General features: G+C 45.4%; 1 protein-coding gene across 6 annotated transcripts in view; it reads right to left on the reverse strand.

Moving 5' to 3' along the window:
* The window catches only part of LOC115106291 (kelch domain-containing protein 3), a 78,059-nt gene that overhangs the window by 15,361 nt on the left and 39,122 nt on the right, over window positions 1–23,576 (reverse strand). For all 6 annotated transcript variants that reach the window (XM_029628858.2, XM_029628862.2, XM_029628861.2 and 3 more), the window contains one exon: window positions 17,895–18,003. In XM_029628858.2, the coding sequence (XP_029484718.1) occupies window positions 17,895–18,003 (109 nt within the window). The remainder of the gene's footprint in view (window positions 1–17,894; window positions 18,004–23,576) is intronic.

Consider the following 23,576-nt stretch of genomic DNA (forward strand, 5'->3'; position numbering starts at 1 on the left):
TAATGCCTTGGAAAAAAAGGCACCTATTGGTAGATGGGTAAAAAAATACAAAAATAAATACAATGAATATCTCTTTGGGCATGGTGAAGTTATTAATTACACTTTAGATGGTGTATCAATACACCCAGTCACTACAAAGATACAGGCGTCCTTCTTAACTCAGTTGCTGGAAAGAAAGGAAACCGCTCAGGGATTTTCACCATGAGGCCAATGGTGACTTTAAAACAGTTACAGAGTTTAATGGCTGTGATAAGAGAAAACTGAGAAAACATTGTAGTTACGCCAAAATACTAACCTAAAGGACAATGTACAGAATAAAGAATTTTCAAAACATGTTTGCAATAAGCCACTAAATTAAAACTACAAAAATGTGGAAAAATGAATCAACTTTACTGAATACGAAGTGTTATGTTTGGGGCAAATCCAACACATCACTTAGTACCACTCTGCATATTTTCAAGCATGGTGGTGGCTACATCATGTTATGGGTATGCTTTTCATCGGCAAGGACTGGGTAGTTCTTTAGGATAAAAATTAACAGAATGGAGATAAGCACAGGCAAAATCCTAGAGGAAAACCTGCTTCAGTCTGCTTTCCACCAGACACTGGGAGACAAATTCACCTTTCAACAGGACAATAACCTACAACACCGAGTGTACAAAACATTAGGAATAATTGCTCTTTCCAGGAAACTGACCGTGTGAATGCCAAGATAGTTATGATCCTTATTGATGTCACTTGTTAAATCCAATCCAATCAGCGTAGATGAAGGGGAGGAGACAGGTTAAACAAGGATTTTTTTTTTTAAAGCCTTGAGACAAGGATTGTGTGTATGTGTGCCATTCAGATGGTGAATGGGCAAGACAAAAAAATATAAGTGCCTTTGGTATGGTAGTAGGTGCCAGGCGCACCAGTTTGTGTTACAAACGGCAACACTGCTGGGTGTTTCACACTCAACGGTTTCCCGTGTGTATAAAGAATGGTCCACCACCCAAAAGACATCCAGCCAACTTGACACAACTGTGTGAAGCATTGGAGTCAACATGGGCCAGCATCCCTGTGGAACGCAATCGACACCTTGTAGAGTCCATGCCTGGATGAACTGAGGCTGTTCTGAGGGCAAATTGGGGTGCAACTCAATATTAGGAAGGTGTTCCTAATGTTTTGTCCACTCAGTATAAATCGACCTGTATAGACTAGGTAAAGGGAAGGGGGGTACAACTCAATATTAGGAAGGTGTTCCTAATGTTTTGTCCACTCAGTATAAATCGACCTGTATAGACTAGGTGGAGGGAAGGGAAAGGGGGTACAACTCAATATTAGGAAGGTGTTCCTAATGTTTTGTCCACTCAGTATAAATCGACCTGTATAGACCAGGTAAAGGGAAGGGAAAGGGGGTACAACTCAATATTAGGAAGGTGTTCCTAATGTTTTGTCCACTCAGTATAAATCGACCTGTATAGACTAGGTAAAGGGGGTACAACTCAATATTAGGAAGGTGTTCCTAATGTTTTGTACACTCAAGAGTACACTGAAGTTGCCTACCAAGAAGACATTGAATGTTCCTTAGTGGCTGATTAACAGTTTTGACTTAAATCACCTTGAAAATATAAAGACATAAACATGTCTGTCTAGGAATGATCTACAACCAACTTTACAAAGCTTGACGAATTTGTTTTAATAATGTGCAAATATTGTTCAATCCAGGTGTGTAAAGCTCTTAGAGACTTACCCAGAAAGACTCACAGCTCTTAGAGACTTACCCAGAAAGACTCACAGCTCTTAGAGACTTACCCAGAAAGACTGACAGCTCTTAGAGACTTACCCAGAAAGACTGACAGCTGTAATCGATGCCAAAGGTGATTGTAACATTATTGACTTAGGGGTATGAATACAGTATTTCTAATTCCTCCCTCAATAAGCACTGTAACTGCTGAATACAGTATTTCTGTATTTCATTTTCAATAAATGTGCAAAAATGTCTAAAACCATATTTTCACTTTGTCATTATGGGACATTGTGCGTAGATGGGTGAGAAAAATCAATTTAATCCATGTTGAATTCAGGCTGTAACAACAAAATGTGGAATAAATCTAGGGGTATGAATACTTTCTGAAGGCATTGCAGATTCAAATGAATCACAGGAATTTGATATATCGCCCAGTCCTAACAGTGTCTGGCCAAGTAAGGACAGTAGGATTCTATAACAGCAGGCCTGTTCCAGCCTGGCAGAGAGAGCATGGAGGGGAGCTGCAGAGACAACATCAATCAGCCTCTCAGTCAGTCATTCATAGTAAAGGTCAATTTAAAATAGTGAAGCACGTGAGACTGCTACTGAGCTGTTTACTCTTGGTGTGATGCATATGAGCCAATTAAAACACTGTGAAGGACGCTAGATACATCAACTACAGGCACAGAAAACTGATGACGGATGGAAACAGGAGTTTGTTAAAGTGTTTCATTGGTCATACAGCAGATAGGGTGGGGCGACAACCCCTGGGGAACGCCCAACCCCTGGGGAACGCCCAACCCCACGCGCAACCCCACGCCCAACCCCACGCCCAACCCCTGGGGAACGCCCAACCCCTGGGGAACGCCCAACCCCTGGGGAACGCGCAACCCCTGGGGAACGCGCAACCCCTGGGGAACGCGCAACCCCTGGGGAACGCGCAACCCCTGGGGAACGCGCAACCCCTGGGGAACGCTCAACCCCTGGGGAACGCTCAACCCCTGGGGAACGCACAACCCCTGGGGAACGCACAACCTCCGTGCACTAGATGGGCCTAGTGCACGGCTCTGACGGTCTGTCTGGTGGCTGACCTGCCTACACTGACAGATAGTTGTGTCAGGAAAAAAACCTCTCACTCAACGTCAACGAAACAAAGGAGTTGATCGTGGACTTCAGGAAACAGCAGAGGGAGCACCCCCCTATCTGTATCAACGGGACAGTAGTGGAGAAGGTGGAAAGTTTTAAGTTCCTCGGCGTACACATCACAGACAAACTGAATTGGTCCACCAACACAGACAGTGTGGTGAAGAAGGCGCAGCAGTGCCTCTTCAACCTCAGGAGACTGAAGAAATTTGTCTTGTCACCAAAAACACTGACAAACTTTTACAGATGCACAATCGAGAGCATCCTGTCGGGCTGTATCACCGCCTGGTACGGCAACTGCTCCGCCCACAACCGTAAGGCTCTCCAGAGGGTAGTGAGGTCTGCACAACGCATCACCGGGGGCAAACTACCTGCCCTCCAGGACACCTACACCACCCGATGTCACAGGAAGGCCATAAAGATCATCAAGGACAACAACCACCCGAACCAGTCGCTCTGGATAAGAGCGTCTGCTAAATGACTTAAATGTAAATGAACCACTGCCTGTTCACCCCGCTATCATCCAGAAGGCGAGGTCAGTACAGGTGCATCAAAGCTGGGACCGAGAGACTGAAAAACAGCTTCTATCAACTCCATCAGACTGTTAAACAGCCATCACTAACACAGAGAGGCTGCTGCCAACATAGTGACTTGAAATCATTGGTCACTCTAACAAATGGATCACTAGGCACTTTAATAATGCCACTTTAATAATGCATTACCTCATCTCATATGAATATACTGTATTTTATACCATCTATTGCACATTGCCTATGCCGCTCTGTCATTGCTCAACCATATATTTACATGTACATATTCTTATTCCATTCCTTTACTTAGATTTGTGTGTATTAGGTAGATGTGGAATTGTTAGATTACATGTTTGATATTGGTGCACTGTCAGAACTAGAAGCACAAGCATTTCACTACATCCACATTAACATCTGCTAACCATGTGTATGTGACCAATATAATTTGATTTGAGATAGGCCTAGTGCACGGATCTGTCTGTCTGGTGGCTGACCTGCCTATACTGTGCCCCTCCCGTCTCTCTCCATCCCTAGCTAGCGCACATGAGTGTTTGTGTTCTCGGAAGTACGGAAACGAATGCTCTGTTCCAAAAATACTTAATCTCAGGATACTTAATCCACTAACTGTCTTGGTAAGTCACAGTATTTTTAACGTAATGGGAGCTTGAGGCAGTATTGTGTATATGGGAGCATGAGGCAATATCGAGTAAATGGGAGCATGAGGCAGTATCGAGTAAATGGGAGCTTGAGGCAGTATCGAGTAAATGGGAGCTTGAGGCAGTATCGAGTAAATGGGAGCTTGAGGCAGTATTGTGTAAATGGGAGCTTGAGGCAATATCGAGTAAATGGGAGCTTGAGGCAGTATCGAGTAAATGGGAGCTTGAGGCAGTATCGAGTAAATGGGAGCTTGAGGCAGTATCGAGTAAATGGGAGCTTGAGACAGTATTGTGTAAATGGGAGCTTGAGACAGTATTGTGTAAATGGGAGCTTGAGGCAGTAAATGGGAGCTTGAGGCAGTAAATGGGAGCTTGAGGCAGTATCGTAAATGGGAGCTTAAATGGGAGCTTGAGACAGTATAATGTAAATGGGAGCTTGAGGCGTAATGAGGCATCGAGTAAATGGGAGCTTGAGGCAGTATAACATAATGGGAGCTTGAGGCAGTATCGAGTAAATGGGAGCTTGAGGCAGTATCGAGTAAATGGGAGCTTGAGGCAGTATAATGTAATGGGAGCTTGAGGCAGTATAATGTAATGGGAGCTTGAGGCAGTATAACATAATGGGAGCTTGAGGCAGTATAATGTAATGGGAGCTTGAGACAGTATAATGTAATGGGAGCTTGAGGCAGTATAATGTAATGGGAGCTTGAGGCAGTATAACGTAATGGGAGCTTGAGGCATTATAATGTAATGGGAGCTTGAGGCAGTATAATGTAATGGGAGCTTGAGGCAGTATAATGTAATGGGAGCTTGAGGCAGTATCATTGTTTGAAAGCTGAACGTACTAATTTACTTCTGATAATGAGACATGTCTTACCTTGCTTCACAGTAGTCTAGCCAAAATCCATCCATAGAAATGTGGGGGTAATTATTTTATAAAAGCCTTCCTCATGTCATTAACCAGCATTTCTCTCCTGTTCTATTGATTTTCATATCAACTTTATTTCGTTGTCCAGAAGCCCAACGGTACAATCCTAGTCATATTGGCAACCCATCCTAGTTGTTGCTATTAGGTTCCCAGTCTTTCTACGTTTGAGGTTTTCAGCTCTGGCACATATGAAACACTCAGGTGAACTGTCTACAACTGGCTTTTCCAGACACACTCAGGTGAACTGTCTACAACTGGCTTTTCCAGAAACACTCAGGTGAACTGTTTCCAACGGGCTGTTCCAGAAACACTCAGGTGAACTGTTTCCAACGGGCTTTTCCAGAAACACTCAGGTGAACTGTTTCCAACGGGCTTTTCCAGAAACACTCAGGTGAACTGTTTCCAACGGGCTTTTCCAGAAACACTCAGGTGAACTGTTTCCAACTGGCTTTTCCAGAAACACTCAGGTGAACTGTTTCCAACTGGCTTTTCCAGAAACACTCAGGTGAACTGTTTCCAACGGGCTTTTCCAGAAACACTCAGGTGAACTGTTTCCAACTGGCTTCTCCAGAAATACTCAGGTGAACTGTTTCCAACGGGCTTTTCCAGAAATACTCAGGTGAACTGTTTCCAACTGGCTTTTCCAGACACACTCAGGTGAACTGTTTCCAACGGGCTTTTCCAGAAATACTCAGGTGAACTGTTTCCAACTGGCTTTTCCAGACAACTTGACATGTTTAAATGACGTTTAATTAGCTGCTTCATTACAGGAGCTGCATGTCTAATAACAGCTGCTTGACTGTAAGACGATATGCAACAATACCCAACCCGTTTCCATTCAGCTCTTTATGAAAAATGTCTGTTCCTTGTATGACGATAGTGTATATATGAATGTTCCTTGTATGACGATAGTGTATATATGAATGTTTCTTGTATGACGATAGTGTATATATGAATGTTCCTTGTATGACGATAGTGTATATATGAATCTGTTTCTTGTAAGACGATAGTGTATATATATGAATGTTCCTTGTATGCATGCAGAGTATATTCTGTTGGACACGTCATTTTACTGTTTGTTCACTGGTTAATGAAGGCCTGTTAGCCAGCAGCAACATCCCTAATATATACACACAAAACAAGTCGTCCCCAACTTCAGACAGACACACAGCCAGTGAATCATTAACTGGCTTGAAGACCCACACCAGACTGGAGGTAGCTAGACCCACACCAGACTGGAGGTAGCTGGACCCTCACCAGACTGGAGGTAGCTGGACACTCACCAGACTGGAGGTAGCTGGACACTCACCAGACTCGAGATAGCTGGACACTCACCAGACTGGAGATAGCTGGACATTCACCAGACTGGAGGTAGCTAGACCCACACCAGACTGGAGGTAGCTGGACACTCACCAGACTGGAGGTAGCTGGACACTCACCAGACTGGAGGTAGCTGGACACTCACCAGACTGGAGGTAGCTGGACACTCACCAGACTGGAGGTAGCTGGACATTCACCAGACTGGAGGTAGCTAGACCCACACCAGACTGGAGGTAGCTGGACACTCACCAGATTGGAGGTAGCTGGACATTCACCAGACTGGAGGTAGCTAGACCCACACCAGACTGGAGGTAGCTGGACATTCACCAGACTGGAGGTAGCTAGACCCACACCAGACCGGAGGTAGCTAGACCCACACCAGACTGGAGGTAGCTGGACACTCACCAGACTGGAGGTAGCTGGACATTCACCAGACCGGAGGTAGCTAGACCCACACCAGACCGGAGGTAGCTGTACCCACACCAGACCGGAGGTAGCTGTACCCACACCAGACCGGAGGTAGCTGTACCCACACCAGACCGGAGGTAGCTGTACCCACACCAGACCGGAGGTAGCTGGACATTCACCAGACCGGAGGTAGCTGGACATTCACCAGACCGGAGGTAGCTGGACCCACACCAGACCGGAGGTAGCTGGACCCACACCAGACCGGAGGTAGCTGGAAATTCACCAGACCGGAGGTAGCTGGACCCTCACCAGACCGGAGGTAGCTGGACCCTCACCAGACCGGAGGTAGCTGGACCCTCACCAGACCGGAGGTAGCTGGACCCTCACCAGACCGGAGGTAGCTGGAGCCCTCACCAGACCGGAGGTAGCTGGACCCTCACCAGACCGGAGGTAGCTGGACCCTCACCAGACCGGAGGTAGCTGGACCCTCACCAGACCGGAGGTAGCTGGACCCTCACCAGACCGGAGGTAGCTGGACCCTCACCAGACCGGAGGTAGCTGGACCCTCACCAGACCGGAGGTAGCTGGACCCTCACCAGACCGGAGGTAGCTGGACCCTCACCAGACCGGAGGTAGCTGGACCCTCACCAGACCGGAGGTAGCTGGACCCTCACCAGACCGGAGGTAGCTGGACCCTCACCAGACCGGAGGTAGCTGGACCCACACCAGACCGGAGGTAGCTGGACCCACACCAGACCGGAGGTAGCTGGACCCACACCAGACCGGAGGTAGCTGGACCCACACCAGACCGGAGGTAGCTGGACATTCACCAGACCGGAGGTAGCTGGACCCACACCAGACTGGAGGTAGCTGGAAATTCACCAGACTGGAGGTAGCTAGACCCACACCAGGATGGAGGTAGCTGGACCTTCACCAGACTGGAGGTAGCTGGACCCACACCAGACTGGAGGTAGCTGGACCCACACCAGACTGGAGGTAGCTGGAAATTCACCAGACTGGAGGTAGCTAGACCCACACCAGGATGGAGGTAGCTGGACCCACACCAGGATGGAGGTAGCTGGACCCACACCAGACTGGAGGTAGCTGGACCCACACCAGACTGGAGGTAGCTGGACCCTCACCAGACTGGAGGTAGCTGGACCCTCACCAGACTGGAGGTAGCTGGACCCTCACCAGACTGGAGGTAGCTGGACCCTCACCAGACTGGAGGTAGCTGGACCCTCACCAGACTGGAGGTAGCTGGACCCTCACCAGACTGGAGGTAGCAATACACTCACCAGACTGGAGGTAGCAATACACTCACCAGACTGGAGGTAGCAAGACACTCACCAGACTGGAGGTAGCAATACACTCACCAGACTGGAGGTAGCAACACACTCACCAGACTGGAGGTAGCAACACACTCACCAGACTGGAGGTAGCAACACACTCACCAAACTGGACGTAAAAGACAGAGAGTGACTATAGAGCTAGTATAACAGACAGAGAGAGTGACTATAGAGCTAGTATGACAGACCTAGAGAGTGACTATAGAGCTAGTATGACAAAGAGAGTGACTATAGAGCTAGTATGACAGAGAGAGTGACTATAGAGCTAGTATGACAGAGAGAGTGACTATAGAGCTAGTATCATATGGGGCGGCAGGGTAGCCTAGTGGTTAGAGCGTGTGACCGGAAGGAAGCTAGTATTAGACATAGAGAGTGACTATAGAGCTAGTGTTGCTAGGCTAAGGTCAGTGCAGGTGGAGTCACTCATGCATGCTGCCTGTTTGAGTAGATGAGTTAACCAGAGCCCCAGAGGACCAGTGAGGGGTAACAGAGGGTTAGGGTTCGGGTGTCGCTGTGTGACACAGAGAGGAGGCTCCCTGAGCTCATAAATCAGGACAGAATGTCTTGCCTCTCTACAGCTCAGCAGGCTGTTTACTCTGGAGTAAGTGGAGGTGAGGAGTGTGTGTGAGGGAGAGGGAGAGAGAGAGAGAGAGAGAGAGAGAGAGAGGCTGTGTGTTGCTGGCAGATCTCTTTCTCATACACACCCAGGTTAAACTGCTGCACTAAATCACTTTATAAATGGGAACTAATTCCAAGTTGCTGTCCTAAAGCACACATTAAAACAACAGTGAATAAAAATACAGCCCCTAATGGTGAACCCTTACACACGGCGTTTCAACCTAATGAACATCCATTTTGCTCTGTACCCAGGTTCCCCCAGTCTATATAGCTGTAATAATTCCCACACAGGGTTCTAATAGGGTTAGTTAAGGTGAGAGTTTCCCAGACAAACACCTCTAGTCCAGTCCTATAGCTGACCCTTTGAACACAGCGGGCCCACGACTTAATCCTTTTATTGTGCTTCACTAAAACAATAAATTAATGGCCAACAAATTCCTGCAGGTAAAGTAAATATCATAAAGAGTGAATAAATTCAACAGAATGTTTTAAATAAATATCATTCAGTGTTCTGGTCTGGCTCAGACTGAAAGATAAACAATAGTGGTATAGAAGAGTCCTCATAAATCTGACAGTGTTTCTTAGCCACGCTCCTACGCACAAACACACTCACACATAAATCTGACAGTGTTTCCTTGCCACGCTTCCTAGGATCCGGAAGTGTTATAAAGAACACAAGCAAGGTGTCTGCTGGGTAATTCATGATGGGCCGAGCAGGCGTTTGTCTATTTAATTTAGACAGAAACAAATAAGTCTTTAGCTGGTTAAAGCTAGGGTTAAAGCTGGGGTTAATAGCTGCCTAATGACTCTGAAAGTAGTTAAGCCCCAGGAAAATAAACACAAAACACAGAGCACATTGGCTTATAGACGTCCCACAGACATACAGGTAGGTAGCCTAGTGGTTAAGAGTGTTGGGCCAGTAACACAAAGGTCGCTGGTTCAAATCCCAGAGACGGCAAGGTGGAAGAAATCTGCCATTCTGCAGAAGACACATTTGGGTTGAATGCATTCAGTTGTTCAACTGATCCCCTTTCTGGCACTAACACTTGTCTTTTGTATCTAGCTCTGATTTCCTGGTAATGACTGATATGTGGTTGTCTATCCTAGCTTGGTTAACGGAACTGACTGTATGTCACTCTGGATAACAGGTAACGGCTAAATGATCAACATGTAATACATCTCAAACAATAAGATACCCACATGTATTTCAATGAACACACAATGTCCTGTGTGAAATCTAAGCAGGTAAGGTGTCACAATAAAGATGGACACAGGGAGGACACCTCCGGGCACACTTCTCCTCTCCACTGTTTAAATAGGAGGGAAAGTAAATCAGCTGCTGTTATGACTTGGTCCTCAGCCTGAGTGTGGGTCTTAAGTGTCTTAGTGCAGTGGTTCCCAAACTGAGGGGCGAGAGAGTGGTCGGGGGAGGGGGCGGGTGAGTGGTCAGGGGCGCGCGAGTGGTCGGGGGAGGGGGCAGGCGAGTGGTCAGGGGCGGGCGAGTGGTCGGGGGAGGGGGCAGGCGAGTGGTCAGGGGAGGGGGCGGGCGAGTGGTCAGGCGAGTGGTCAGGGGCGGACGAGTGGTCGGGGGCGGACGAGTGGCCGGGGGCGCGCGAGTGGTCCCTCGCGAGTGGTCAGGGGCGGGCGAGTGGCCAGGGGCGGGCGAGTGGCCAGGGGGCGCGCGTGGCCAGGGGGCGCGCGAGTGGCCAGGGGGCGCGAGTGGCCAGGGGGCGCGCGAGTGGCCAGGGGGCGCGCGAGTGGCCAGGGGGCGCGCGAGTGGCCAGGGGGCGGACGAGTGGCCAGGGGGCGCGCGAGTGGTCGGGGCGGAGGGGGCTGGCAAGTGGTCGGGGCGGACGAGTGGTCGGGGGCGGGCGAGTGGTCGGGGGCGGGCGAGTGGCCGGGGGCGCGGCGAGTGGCCGGGGGCGCGCGAGTGGCCGGGGGCGCGCGAGTGGCCGGGGCGCGCGAGTGGCCGGGGGCAGGCGAGTGGTCAAGGGGGCGCGCGAGTGGTCAAGGGGGCGCGCGAGTGGTCAAGGGGGCGCGCGAGTGGTCAAGGGGGCGCGCGAGTGGTCAAGGGGGCGCGCGAGTGGTCAAGGGGGCGCGCGAGTGGTCAAGGGGCGCGCGAGTGGTCAAGGGGGCGGGCGAGTGGTAAGGGGGAGGGGGAGCGAGTGGTCGGGGGAGGGGGCGAGTGGTAAGGGGGCGCGCGAGTGGTAAGGGGGCGCGAGTGGTAAGGGGGCGCGCGAGTGGTAAGGGGGAGGGGGAGCGAGTGGTCGGGGGAGGGGGCGCTGGGGACAGTTGTTTTTTAAGGTCCGGCTTTCAAGATTTCAAGTTTTCATAACAATCGGAAATCGGTATTTATTTGACTTTTTTTTTTTAACTACTTCATTTAATCTTTATTTATTTTTATTTACTTTATTTAACTAGACAAGTCAGTTAAGAACACATTCTTATTTTCAATGACGGCCTGGGAACGGTGCGTTAACTGCCTTGTTCAGGGGCAGAATGACAGATGTTTACCTTGTCAGCTCGGGGGATCCAATCTTGCAACCTTACAGTTAACTAGTCCAACGCTCTAACCACCTGCCTCTCATTGCACTCTACAAGGAGACTGCATGTTACGCGAATGCAGGAAGCCAAGGTAAGTCGCTAGCTAGCATTAAACTTATCTAATAAAAACAATGTGTGCCTAACCATAAACATCAATGCCTTTCTTAAAATCAATACACAGAAGAATATATTTTTTAATCTGCATATTTAAATCCAGGTTAGCAGGCAATATTAACCAGGTGAAATTTTGTCACTTCTCTTGCGTTCATTGCACGCAGAGTCAGTATATATGCAACACTTTGGGCCGCCTAATTTGCCAGAATTTTACGTAATTATGACATTGAAGGTTGTGCAATATAACAGGAATATTTAGACTGATGGATGCCACCCGTTAGATAAAATACGGAACGGTTCCGTATTTCACTGAAAAAATAAACGTCTTGTTTTTGAGATGATAGTTTCCGCATTCGACCATATTAATGACCAAAGGCTCGTATTTCTGTGTGTTATTATGTTATAACTAAGTCTATGATTTGATAGAGCAGTCTGACTGAGCGGTGGTAGGCAGCAGCAGGCTCATAAGCATTTATTCAAACAGCACTTTCCTGCGTATGACAGCAGCTCTTCGTTGTGCTTCAAGCATTGTGCTGTTTATGGCTACAAGCCCATCAACTCCTGAGATTAGGCTGGTGTAACCAATGTGAAATGGCTGGCTAGTTAGCGGGTTGTGCACTAATAGCGTTTCAAAAGTCACTCGCTCTGAGCCTTGGGGTGGTTGTTTCCCTTGTTCTGCAAGGGTAACTCTGCTTCGATGTGGTGGCTGTTGTCGTTGTGTTGCTGGTTCGAGCCCAGGGAGGAGCGAGGAGGGGGACGGAAGCTATACTGTTACACTGGCAATACTAAAGTGCCTATAAGAACATCCAATTGTCAAAGGTTAATGAAATACAAATGGTATAGAGAGAAATAGTCCTATAATTCCTATAATAACTACAACCTAAAACTTCTTAACTGGGAATATTGAAGACTCATGTTAAAAGGAACCAACAGCTTTCATATGTTCTCATGTTCTGAGCGCTTTTACTTTCTTCTCCAACACTTTGTTCTTGCATTATTTAAATAAAATTGAACATGTTTCATTATTTATTTGAAGCTAAATAGATTTCAATTATGTAATATATTAAGTTAAAATAAGTGTTCATTCAGTATTGTTGTAATTGTCATTATTACAAAAAAAAAAAAGTTTTTAAAATCAGCCGATTAATCGGTATAGGTATCGGTCGACCTCTAGTGTAGGTGTGTGTAGGTGTGTGTAGGTGTGTGTGGACATGTGTAGGTGTGTGTAGGTGTGTGTGGACATGTGTAGGTGTGTGTAGGTGTGTGTAGGTGTGTGTGGACATGTGTAGGTGTGTGTAGGTGTGTGTAGGTGTGTGTGGACATGTGTAGGTGTGTGTAGGTGTGTGTGGACATGTGTAGGTGTGTGTAGGTGTGTGTAGGTGTGTGTAGGTGTGTGTGGACATGTGTAGGTGTGTGTAGGTGTGTGTAGGTGTGTAGGTGTGTGTGGACATGTGTAGGTGTGTGTAGGTGTGTGTGGACATGTGTAGGTGTGTGTAGGTGTGTGTAGGTGTGTGTGGACGTGTGTGGACGTGTGTAGGTGTGTGTAGATGTGTGTAGGTGTGTGTAGGTGTGTGTAGGTGTGTGTGGACGTGTGTAGGTGTGTGTGGACGTGTGTAGGTGTGTGTGGACGTGTGTAGATGTGTGTAGGTGTGTGTGGACATGTGTAGGTGTGTGTGGACATGTGTAGGTGTGTGTGTAGGTGTGTGTAGATGTGTGTGGATGTGTGTAGGTGTGTGTGTAGGTGTGTAGGTGTGTGTAGGTGTGTGTAGGTGTGTGTAGGTGTGTGTAGGTGTGTGTAGGTGTGTGTAGGTGTGTGTAGGTGTGTGTGGGTGTGTGTGGGTGTGTGTAGGTGTGTGTAGGTGTGTGTAGATACAACGGTAGGCTGTAGACAGATATAGATAAAGGGATCCTACCACAGGACCAGGTCATCAGCCCATCTGCCTGTCTGTCTGAGACGAGAGGTGTTGTATTTCCTCCCCTGGTCAGACAACAGACTATCACAAAGACGCTTGTTTTCCCTATCTTACCCACACCATGACCCCTCCCTATCTGCTGCCTGACGACAGGAAATCATGACTCCTGTAAGACTATTATTCTAACTAAATCCCAGGGGAAGTCCCACAGAACGCAGTCATTACATGACTAATACCACCACAGTCATTATATGACTAATAACACCACAGTCATTACATGACTAATACCACCACAGTCATTACATGACTAATACCACCACAGTCATTACATGACCAATACCACCACAGTCATTACATGACTAATAACACCACAGTCATTACATGACTAATACCACCACAGTCATTACATGACTAATAACACCAGTCATTACATGACTAATACCACCACAGTCATTACATGACTAATAACACCACAGTCATTACATGACTAATACCACCACAGTCATTACATGACCAATAACACCAGTCATTACATGACTAATAACACCACAGTCATTACATGACCAATAACACCAGTCATTACATGACCAATACCACCACGGTCATTACATGACTAATAACACCAGTCATTACATGACTAATAACACCAGTCATTACATGACTAATAACACCAGTCATTACATGACTAATAACACCAGTCATTACATGACTAATACCACCACAGTCATTACATGACCAATACCACCAGTCATTACATGACCAATACCACCACGGTCAATACATGACTAATACCACCACGGTCAATACATGACTAATACCACCACAGTCATTACATGACCAATACCACCACAGTCATTACATGACCAATAACACCACAGTCATTACATGACCAATAACACCACAGCCAATATAATAACACCACAGCCAATATAATAACACCACAGCCATTACATGACCAATAACACCACAGCCAATATAATAACACCACAGCCAATATAATAACACCACAGTCATTACATGACCAATAACACCACATCCAATATAATAACACCACAGTCATTACATGACCAATAACACCACAGCCAATATAATAACACCACAGCCAATATAATAACACCACAGCCATTACATGACTAATACCACCACAGTCATTACATGACTAATACCACCACAGTCATTACATGACTAATAACACCAGTCATTACATGACCAATAACACCACAGTCATTACATGACCAATAACACCACAGTCAATATAATAACACCACAGTCAATATAATAACACCACAGCCAATATAATAACACCACAGTCAATATAATAACACCACAGTCAATATAATAACACCACAGCCAATATAATAACACCACAGTCAATATAATAACACCACAGCCAATATAATAACACCACAGTCATTACATGACCAATAACACCACAGCCAATATAATAACTCCACAGTCAATATAATAACACCACAGTCAATATAATAACACCACAGCCAATATAATAACACCACAGTCAATATAATAACACCACAGTCAATATAATAACACCACAGCCAATATAATAACACCACAGTCAATATAATAACACCACAGTCAATATAATAACACCACAGTCAATATAATAACACCACAGCCAATATAATAACACCACAGCCAATATAATAACACCACAGTCAATATAATAACACCACAGCCAATATAATAACACCACAGTCAATATAATAACACCACAGTCAATATAATAACACCACAGTCAATATAATAACACCACAGCCAATATAATAACACCACAGTCAATATAATAACACCACAGCCAATATAATAACACCACAGTCAATATAATAACACCACAGTCAATATAATAACACCACAGTCAATATAATAACACCACAGTCAATATAATAACACCACAGCCAATATAATAACACCACAGTCAATATAATAACACCACAGCCAATATAATAACACCACAGTCAATATAATAACACCACAGCCAATATAATAACACCACAGTCATTACATGACCAATAACACCACAGTCAATATAATAACACCACAGTCAATATAATAACACCACAGTCAATATAATAACACCACAGCCAATATAATAACACCACAGTCAATATAATAACACCACAGTCAATATAATAACACCACAGCCAATATAATAACACCACAGTCAATATAATAACACCACAGCCAATATAATAACACCACAGTCAATATAATAACACCACAGTCAATATAATAACACCACAGTCAATATAATAACACCACAGCCAATATAATAACACCACAGTCAATATAATAACACCACAGCCAATATAATAACACCACAGCCAATATAATAACACCACAGCCAATATAATAACACCACAGTCATTACATGACCAATAACACCACAGCCAATATAATAACTCCACAGTCAATATAATAACACCACAGTCAATATAATAACACCACAGCCAATATAATAACACCACAGTCATTACATGACCAATAACACCACAGCCAATATAATAACTCCACAGTCAATATAATAACTCCACAGTCAATATAATAACACCACAGTCAATATAATAACACCACAGTCAATATAATAACACCACAGCCAATATAATAACACCACAGTCAATATAATAACACCACAGTCAATATAATAACACCACAGTCAATATAATAACACCACAGCCAATATAATAACACCACAGCCAATATAATAACACCACAGTCAATATAATAACACCACAGTCAATATAATAACACCAGTTATTACACAGTCAATATAATAACACCTGTCATTACATGACTAATAACACCAGTCATTCTAATAAAAATATTTTATCAAACACTTTCTCCTGCAGGTGAAAGCTAATGATGTCAGTGTAGAAACCTTCAGCCGGGCCCTTCCAGCAGGGTAAGGCTCTGAGCTGTTATCCCCAGTATCAGGCTGTCTCAGTGGGGTTCAGAGGTGGGCTGAGCAGGGCTGGAAGACATGGGGGCTGGGACTGAGCTGTTATCCCCAGTATCAGGCTGTCTCAGTGGGGTTCAGAGGTGGGCTGAGCAGGGTTGGGGCTGGAAGACATGGGGGCTGGGACTGAGCTGTTATCCCCAGTATCAGGCTGTCTCAGTGGGGTTCAGAGGTGGGCTGAGCAGGGTTGGGGCTGGAAGACATGGGGGCTGGGACTGAGCTGTTATCCCCAGTATCAGGCTGTCTCAGTGGGGTTCAGAGGTGGGCTGAGCAGGGTTGGGGCTGGAAGACATGGGGGCTGGGACTGAGCTGTTATCCCCAGTATCAGGCTGTCTCAGTGGGGTTCAGAGGTGGGCTGAGCAGGGTTGGGGCTGGAAGACATGGGGGCTGGGACTGAGCTGTTATCCCCAGTATCAGGCTGTCTCAGTGGGGTTCAGAGGTGGGCTGAGCAGGGTTGGGGCTGGAAGACATGGGGGCTGAGACTGAGCTGTTATCCCCAGTATCAGGCTGTCTCAGTGGGGTTCAGAGGTGGGCTGAGCAGGGTGGGGGCTGGGGGCTGGAAGACATGGGGGCTGGGACTGGGACTGAGCTGTTATCCCCAGTATCAGGCTGTCTCAGTGGGGTTCAGAGGTGGGCTGAGCAGGGTTGGGGCTGGAAGACATGGGGGCTGGGACTGAGCTGTTATCCCCAGTATCAGGCTGTCTCAGTGGGGTTCAGAGGTGGGCTGAGCAGGGTTGGGGCTGGAAGACATGGGGGCTGGGACTGAGCTGTTATCCCCAGTATCAGGCTGTCTCAGTGGGGTTCAGAGGTGGGCTGAGCAGGGTAGGGGCTGGAAGACATGGGGGCTGGGACTCTGAGCTGTTAAAAATATTTATTTAAAGATTTTTTATAAATGTGAATATTTGTAGCTACTTTTTAAGTGAATACCGAAGTCAACTTGTGCAACACGTTAAGAGACAAAAAGGGTTGTGTTCTTCATTTCACCTGTCATATACTGTTTGATTTGGAATCTTACCGGTAGTTCCCATACATGTGGTGTTTGTTAACAAGCACAACGACGAGACCAGAGCCTTGGGAGTCAAATAAAAAGGTTCCATTTTATTTTTAAACCTAAAAGATAAAGTTGTGCAGCATGTGCCAGGAGGGAATGCACAACTAGATGTTTGCCAGCTAGATATCTGATAACTATTAAGTTGACTGTCTAAAATATGTTAAATGCTCTGCCGTTGTGCATTTGGTTTGTTCATTTAGTAACTAGTTCACTACTTCCCAAATCAATTTTCTTGGTAACAGCAGAGAATTCCCTCCTGGATAATTAGCCATGTTGTCTACTATCTGTTTTGGGCATGGAGCAAACAGTGAGTAGCATATTTTAGTTACTTGTATAACTTTATGAGCTGGGATGTCTGTCCTGCAAATACTTTAGGTCAGAGACTGTAGAAAATGTTCGCAATGCTCTCGTTAGCATTTAGGTAGCATTCTCTAAGGGGATTTACATGTACTTGTTAGCATTGCTAAACCTTCAGATTACAGAGTATGAGTGGGGTTTGAAAACAGCGCCCCTTCTGTTCAGTGCCAGTATTACTGAATATCCCAGTAAGGCACAAGGTCTGTGTGACGAACCGCCAAAGACTACTATGATGTGTACTAAAAACTACTGCCTCTTACCTGGTTCCTCCAAACAGGATGATACGATCTCCCACCAAGCAACAGCACTGTCTCCTCCTGGGGCACGGACCTTTACCCTGAGGCTCCACCTTCTTCCATGAGAACGCCTCTGGAGGACACACACACACACACACACACACAATCATGTGAGAAAAATAATGTTTATCCACCACACCATGGCATTTCATCTTCGCTGATCCTCAACACTGGGGCCTCACAAGGGTGCGTTCTCAGCCCCCTCCTGTACTCCCTGTTCACAAGCACGTCTCCAACTCGATCATCAAGTTTGCAGACGACACAACAGTGTTAGGCCCACGACGAGGCGGCCTACAGGAAGGAGGTGAAGGCCCTTGGAGTGTGTTGTCAGGAAAATAACCTCACTCTCAACAAAACAAAGGAGATGATCGTGGACTTCAGGAAACAGCAGAGGGAGCACCCCCCTATCCACATCGACGGGACAGTAGTGGAGAGGGTAGTAAGTTAAGTTCCTCTGCGTACACATCACAGACAAACTGAAATGGTCCACCCACACAGACAGTGTGGTGAAGAAGGCACAAGTAGGCAGAAGAAATTTGGCTTGTCATCTAAAACCCTCTCAAACTTCTACAGATGCACAATCGAGCATCCAGTCAGGCTGTATGACCGCCTGGTACGGCAACTGCTCCGTCCACAATCGTAAGGCTCTCCAGAGGGTAGTGAGGTCTGCACAACACATCACCGGGGTCAAACTACCTGCCCTACAGGACACCTACACCACCCGATGTCACAGGAAGACCATAAAGATCATCAAGGACAACAACCACCCGAGCCACTGGCTATAAACGAGTCATCCCACAGTGTTTGGGACCCTGATGAAGACAGAAATATGGCTATAAACGAGTCATCCCGCAGTGTTTGGGACCCTAATGAAGACAGAAATATGGCTATAAACGAGTCATCCCACAGTGTTTGGGACCCTGATGAAGACAGAAATATGGCTATAAACGAGTCATCCCACAGTGTTTGGGACCCTGATGAAGACAGAAATATGGCTATAAACGAGTCATCACGCAGTGTTTGGGACCCTAATGAAGACAGAAATATGGCTATAAACGAGTCATCCCGCAGTGTTTGGGACCCTGATGAAGACAGAAATATGGCTATAAACGAGTCATCCCGCAGTGTTTGGGACCCTGATGAAGACAGAAATATGGCTATAAACGAGTCATCCCGCAGTGTTTGGGACCCTGATGAAGACCCGAGTCATCCCACAGTGTTTGGGACCCTGATGAAGACAGAAATATGGCTATAAACGAGTCATCCCGCAGTGTTTGGGACCCTGATGAAGACAGAAATATGGCTATAAACGAGTCATCCCACAGTGTTTGGGACCCTGATGAAGACAGAAATATGGCTATAAACGAGTCATCCCGCAGTGTTTGGGACCCTGATGAAGACAGAAATATGGCTATAAACGAGTCATCCCGCAGTGTTTGGGACCCTGATGAAGACAGAAATATGGCTATAAACGAGTCATCCCACAGTGTTTGGGACCCTGATGAAGACAGAAATATGGCTATAAACGAGTCATCCCGCAGTGTTTGGGACCCTGATGAAGACAGAAATATGGCTATAAACGAGTCATCCCACAGTGTTTGGGACCCTGATGAAGACAGAAATATGGCTATAAACGAGTCATCCCGCAGTGTTTGGGACCCTGATGAAGACAGAAATATGGCTATAAACGAGTCATCCCACAGTGTTTGGGACCCTGATGAAGACAGAAATATGGCTATAAACGAGTCATCCCGCAGTGTTTGGGACCCTGATGAAGACAGAAATATGGCTATAAATGAGTCATCCCACAGTGTTTGTGATTATACCCTGATGAATACAGCTTGGCTGTCAAAACGTTGGTAATTACATGTTTGCATCTGAGCTCCTAGAGTGTGCGGCACTCTTTTATTTTCCAGTTTTCTACTCCGCTAGCCAGCACCTCGTCTTAATAGGTGTGCGTTTCTTTTTCTTCTAGATGGAAAAGCTTTCCCAAAAACTACAAAGTAGCCTACCAGGGTTCTCCCTGGGATTTTCCTTCTGAGTACGGCAGGGGTCTGGAGGGGATTCTGTATACTTCTGGCCCTTCCTTGGACACTGTGCTATCTAACCTCCAAACGAGCTTCAATGCCATACAACACACCTTCCGTGGCCTCCAACTGCTCTTAAACGCTAGTAAAACCAAATGCATGCTTTTCAACCGTTCGCTGCCTGCACCCGCACGCCCGACTAGCATCACTACTCTGGACGGTTCTGACATAGATGATGTGGACAACTACAAATACCTAGGTGTCTGGCTAGACTGTTAACTCTCCTTCCAGACTCATATTAAACATCTCCAATCAAAAATCATATCTAGAATAGGCTTTCTATTCCGCAACAGACTTCTTCACTCACACCGCCAAACTTACCCTAGTAAAACTGACTATCCTACCGATCCTCGACTTCGGCGATGTCATCTACAAAATAGCTTCCAACACTCTACTCAGCAAACTGGATGTTTTGTTACTAAAGCACCTTATACCACCCACCACTGTGACCTGTATGCTCTAGTGGCCTGGCCCTCGCTACATATTAGTCACCAGACCAACTGGCTCCAGGTCATCTATAAGTCTATGCTAGGTAAAGCTCTGCCTTATCTCAGCTCACTGGTCACGATAACAACACCCTCCCTCACCAACTATCTGAGCAGCTAACCGATCACTGCAGCTGTACATAGTCCATCTGTAAATAGCCCACCCAATCTACCTGCCTCATCCCCATACTGTTTTTATTTCATGTACTTTTCTGCTCTTTTGCACACCAATATCTCTACTTGCACATGATCATCTGATCATTTATCACTCCAGTGTTAATCTGATAAATTGTACTATGGCCTATTTATTGCCTTACCTCCTCATGCCTTTTGCACACACTGTATATAGACTTTCTTTTCTCTACTGTGTCATTGACTTGTTTATTGTGTTATTGGCATGTTTATGTGTAACTCTGTGTTGTTGTCTGTGTCAAACTTGTTCTCAACTAGCCTACCTGGTTAAATAAAGGTGAACAAATATATATATATTATGCCCCCCTTTGAACTCAAGAGATTTTTGAACACCTGTTCAGTAACTACCATTTCCTGCAATCTAGACCAAAAAAAATCCCTTAAATTATGATTTTAAAATAATAGAAAAGCCATGAACTTATTTCTACATAGTGGGGCAGCCAGGTCATATTGTTGTGGACTTATAGTAAAACAACAAAATTGGATGTTCTAAGTGTGATTTAGAGAGCAAAAACATAGAATTTTTTTTTATTGATTGGTAGCCTAGTGGTTAAGCGCATTGGGCCAGTAACCAAAAGGTTGCTGGTTTGAATCCTGAGCATATCTAGTGGAAAATCTGCATAAGTGCCCTTGAGCAAGGCACTTAACCCTAATTGCTCCTGTAATCATGTATTGTAATTTACACTGCACTATGTATTAGACCTAGATATTGAGTGGAGGACTAATATGTAGGCTATGTTTGACATTTTAAATGCATTTGAGTCCTTGACTAATAATGTTCTGTACTATGTATTATGTCATGTGGACCCCAGGAAGATTAGTTGATGCTTTTGCAGGGGTAAATGGGGATCCTAATAAGGACCAATTACCATCTGCTAAATGGGGATCCTAATAAGGACCAATTACCATCTGCTAAATGGGGATCCTAATAAGGACCAATTACCATCTGCTAAATGGGGATCCTAATAAGGACCAATTACCATCTGCTAAATGGGGATCCTAATAAGGACCAATTACCATCTGCTAAATGGGGATCCTAATAAGGACCAATTACCATCTGCTAAATGGGGATCCTAATAAGGACCAAATCTGCCAAATGGTTGAAAAGTAAGGTCACGGTAATAGGTAGGTGGTAATAGGTAATGGGTATGGGGTAATAGATAATAGGTAGGTGGTAATAGGTTATGGGTATTAGGTAATGGGTAATAGGTAGGTGGTAATAGGTTATGGGTAATAGGTAATGGGTAATAGGTAGGTGGTAATAGGTTATGGGTATTAGGTAATGGGTAATAGGTAGGTGGTAATAGGTTATGGGTAATAGGTAGGTGGTAATAGGTTATGGGTATTAGGTAATGGGTAATAGGTAGGTGGTAATAGGTTATGGGTAATAGGTAGGTGGTAATAGGTTATGGGTAGTAGGTAATGGGTAATAGGTATGGGGTAATAGGTTATGGGTAATAGGTAATAGGTAGGTGGTAATAGGTAATGGGTATGGGGTAATAGGTAATGGGTAATAGGTAGGTGGTAATGGGTAATAGGTAGGTGGTAATATGTAATGGGTATTAGGTAATGGGTAATAGGTAGGTGGTAATAGGTAATGGGTATGGGTAATAGGTTATGGGTAATAGGTAGGTGGTAATAGATAATAGGTAGGTGGTAATAGGTAATGGGTATTAGGTAATGGGTATGGGGTAATAGGTCATGGGTAATAGGTAGGTGGTAATAGGTAATGGGTAATAGGTCATGGGTATGGGGTAATAGGTAATGGTAGTAGGTAATGGGTATGGGGTAATAGGTAGGTGGTAATAGGTAATGGGTATGGGGTAATAGGTAATGGGTAATAGGTAGGTGGTAATGGGTAATAGGTAGGTGGTAATGGGTAATGGGTATTAGGTAATGGGTAATAGGTAGGTGGTAATAGGTAATGGGTATGGGGTAATAGGTAGGTGGTAATAGGTCATGGATATGGGGTAATATGTAGGTGGTAATAGGTCATGGGTGTGGGGTAATAGGTAGGTGGTAATGGGTAATAGGTAGGTGGTAATAGGTAATGGGTATGGGGTAATAGGTCATGGGTAATAGGTAGGTGGCAAAAGGTAATATGTAGGTGGTAATAGGTAGGTGGTAATAGGTAATGGGTAATAGGTAGGTGGCAAAAGGTAATAGGTAGGTGGTAATGGGTAATAGGTATGGGGTAATAGGTAGGTGGTAATAGGTAATGGGAGTGGGGTAATAGGTAATGGGTATGGGGTAATAGGTAGGTGGTAATATAACAGGTAATGGGTAGGTGGTAATAGGTAATGGGTATGGGGTAATGGGTAATAGGTAGGTGGTAATAGGTAATAGGTAGGTGGTAATAGGTAATGGGTATGGGGTAATAGGTAGGTGGTAATAGGTAATAGGTAGGTGGTAATAGGTAATGGGTATGGGGTAATAGGTAATGGGTAATAGGTAGGTGGTAATAGGTCATGGGTAGGTTGTAATAGGTCATGGGTAGGTTGTAATAGGTAGGTGGTAATAGGTAATGGGTATGGGGTAATAGGTAATGGGTAATAGGTAGGTGGTAATAGGTCATGGGTAGGTTGTAATAGGTAGGTGTTAATAGGTAATGGGTATGGGGTAATAGGTAATGGGTAGGTGGGGTAATAATGGGTAGGGTAGGTAGGTGTTAATAGGTAATGGGTATGGGGTAATAGGTAGGTGGTAATAGGTAATAGGTAAGTGGTAATAGGTAATAGGTAGGTGGTATGGGGTAATAGGTAATGGGTATTGGTAGGTGGTAATATGTAATAGGTAATGGGTAATATGTAATAGGTAATGGGTAATAGGTAGGTGGTAATAGGTAATGGGTATGGGGTAATAGGTAGGTGGTAATAGGTAAT

The sequence above is a fragment of the Oncorhynchus nerka genome, linkage group LG23, assembly GCF_034236695.1.
Source record: "Oncorhynchus nerka isolate Pitt River linkage group LG23, Oner_Uvic_2.0, whole genome shotgun sequence".
NCBI classification, from domain to species: domain Eukaryota; kingdom Metazoa; phylum Chordata; class Actinopteri; order Salmoniformes; family Salmonidae; genus Oncorhynchus; species Oncorhynchus nerka.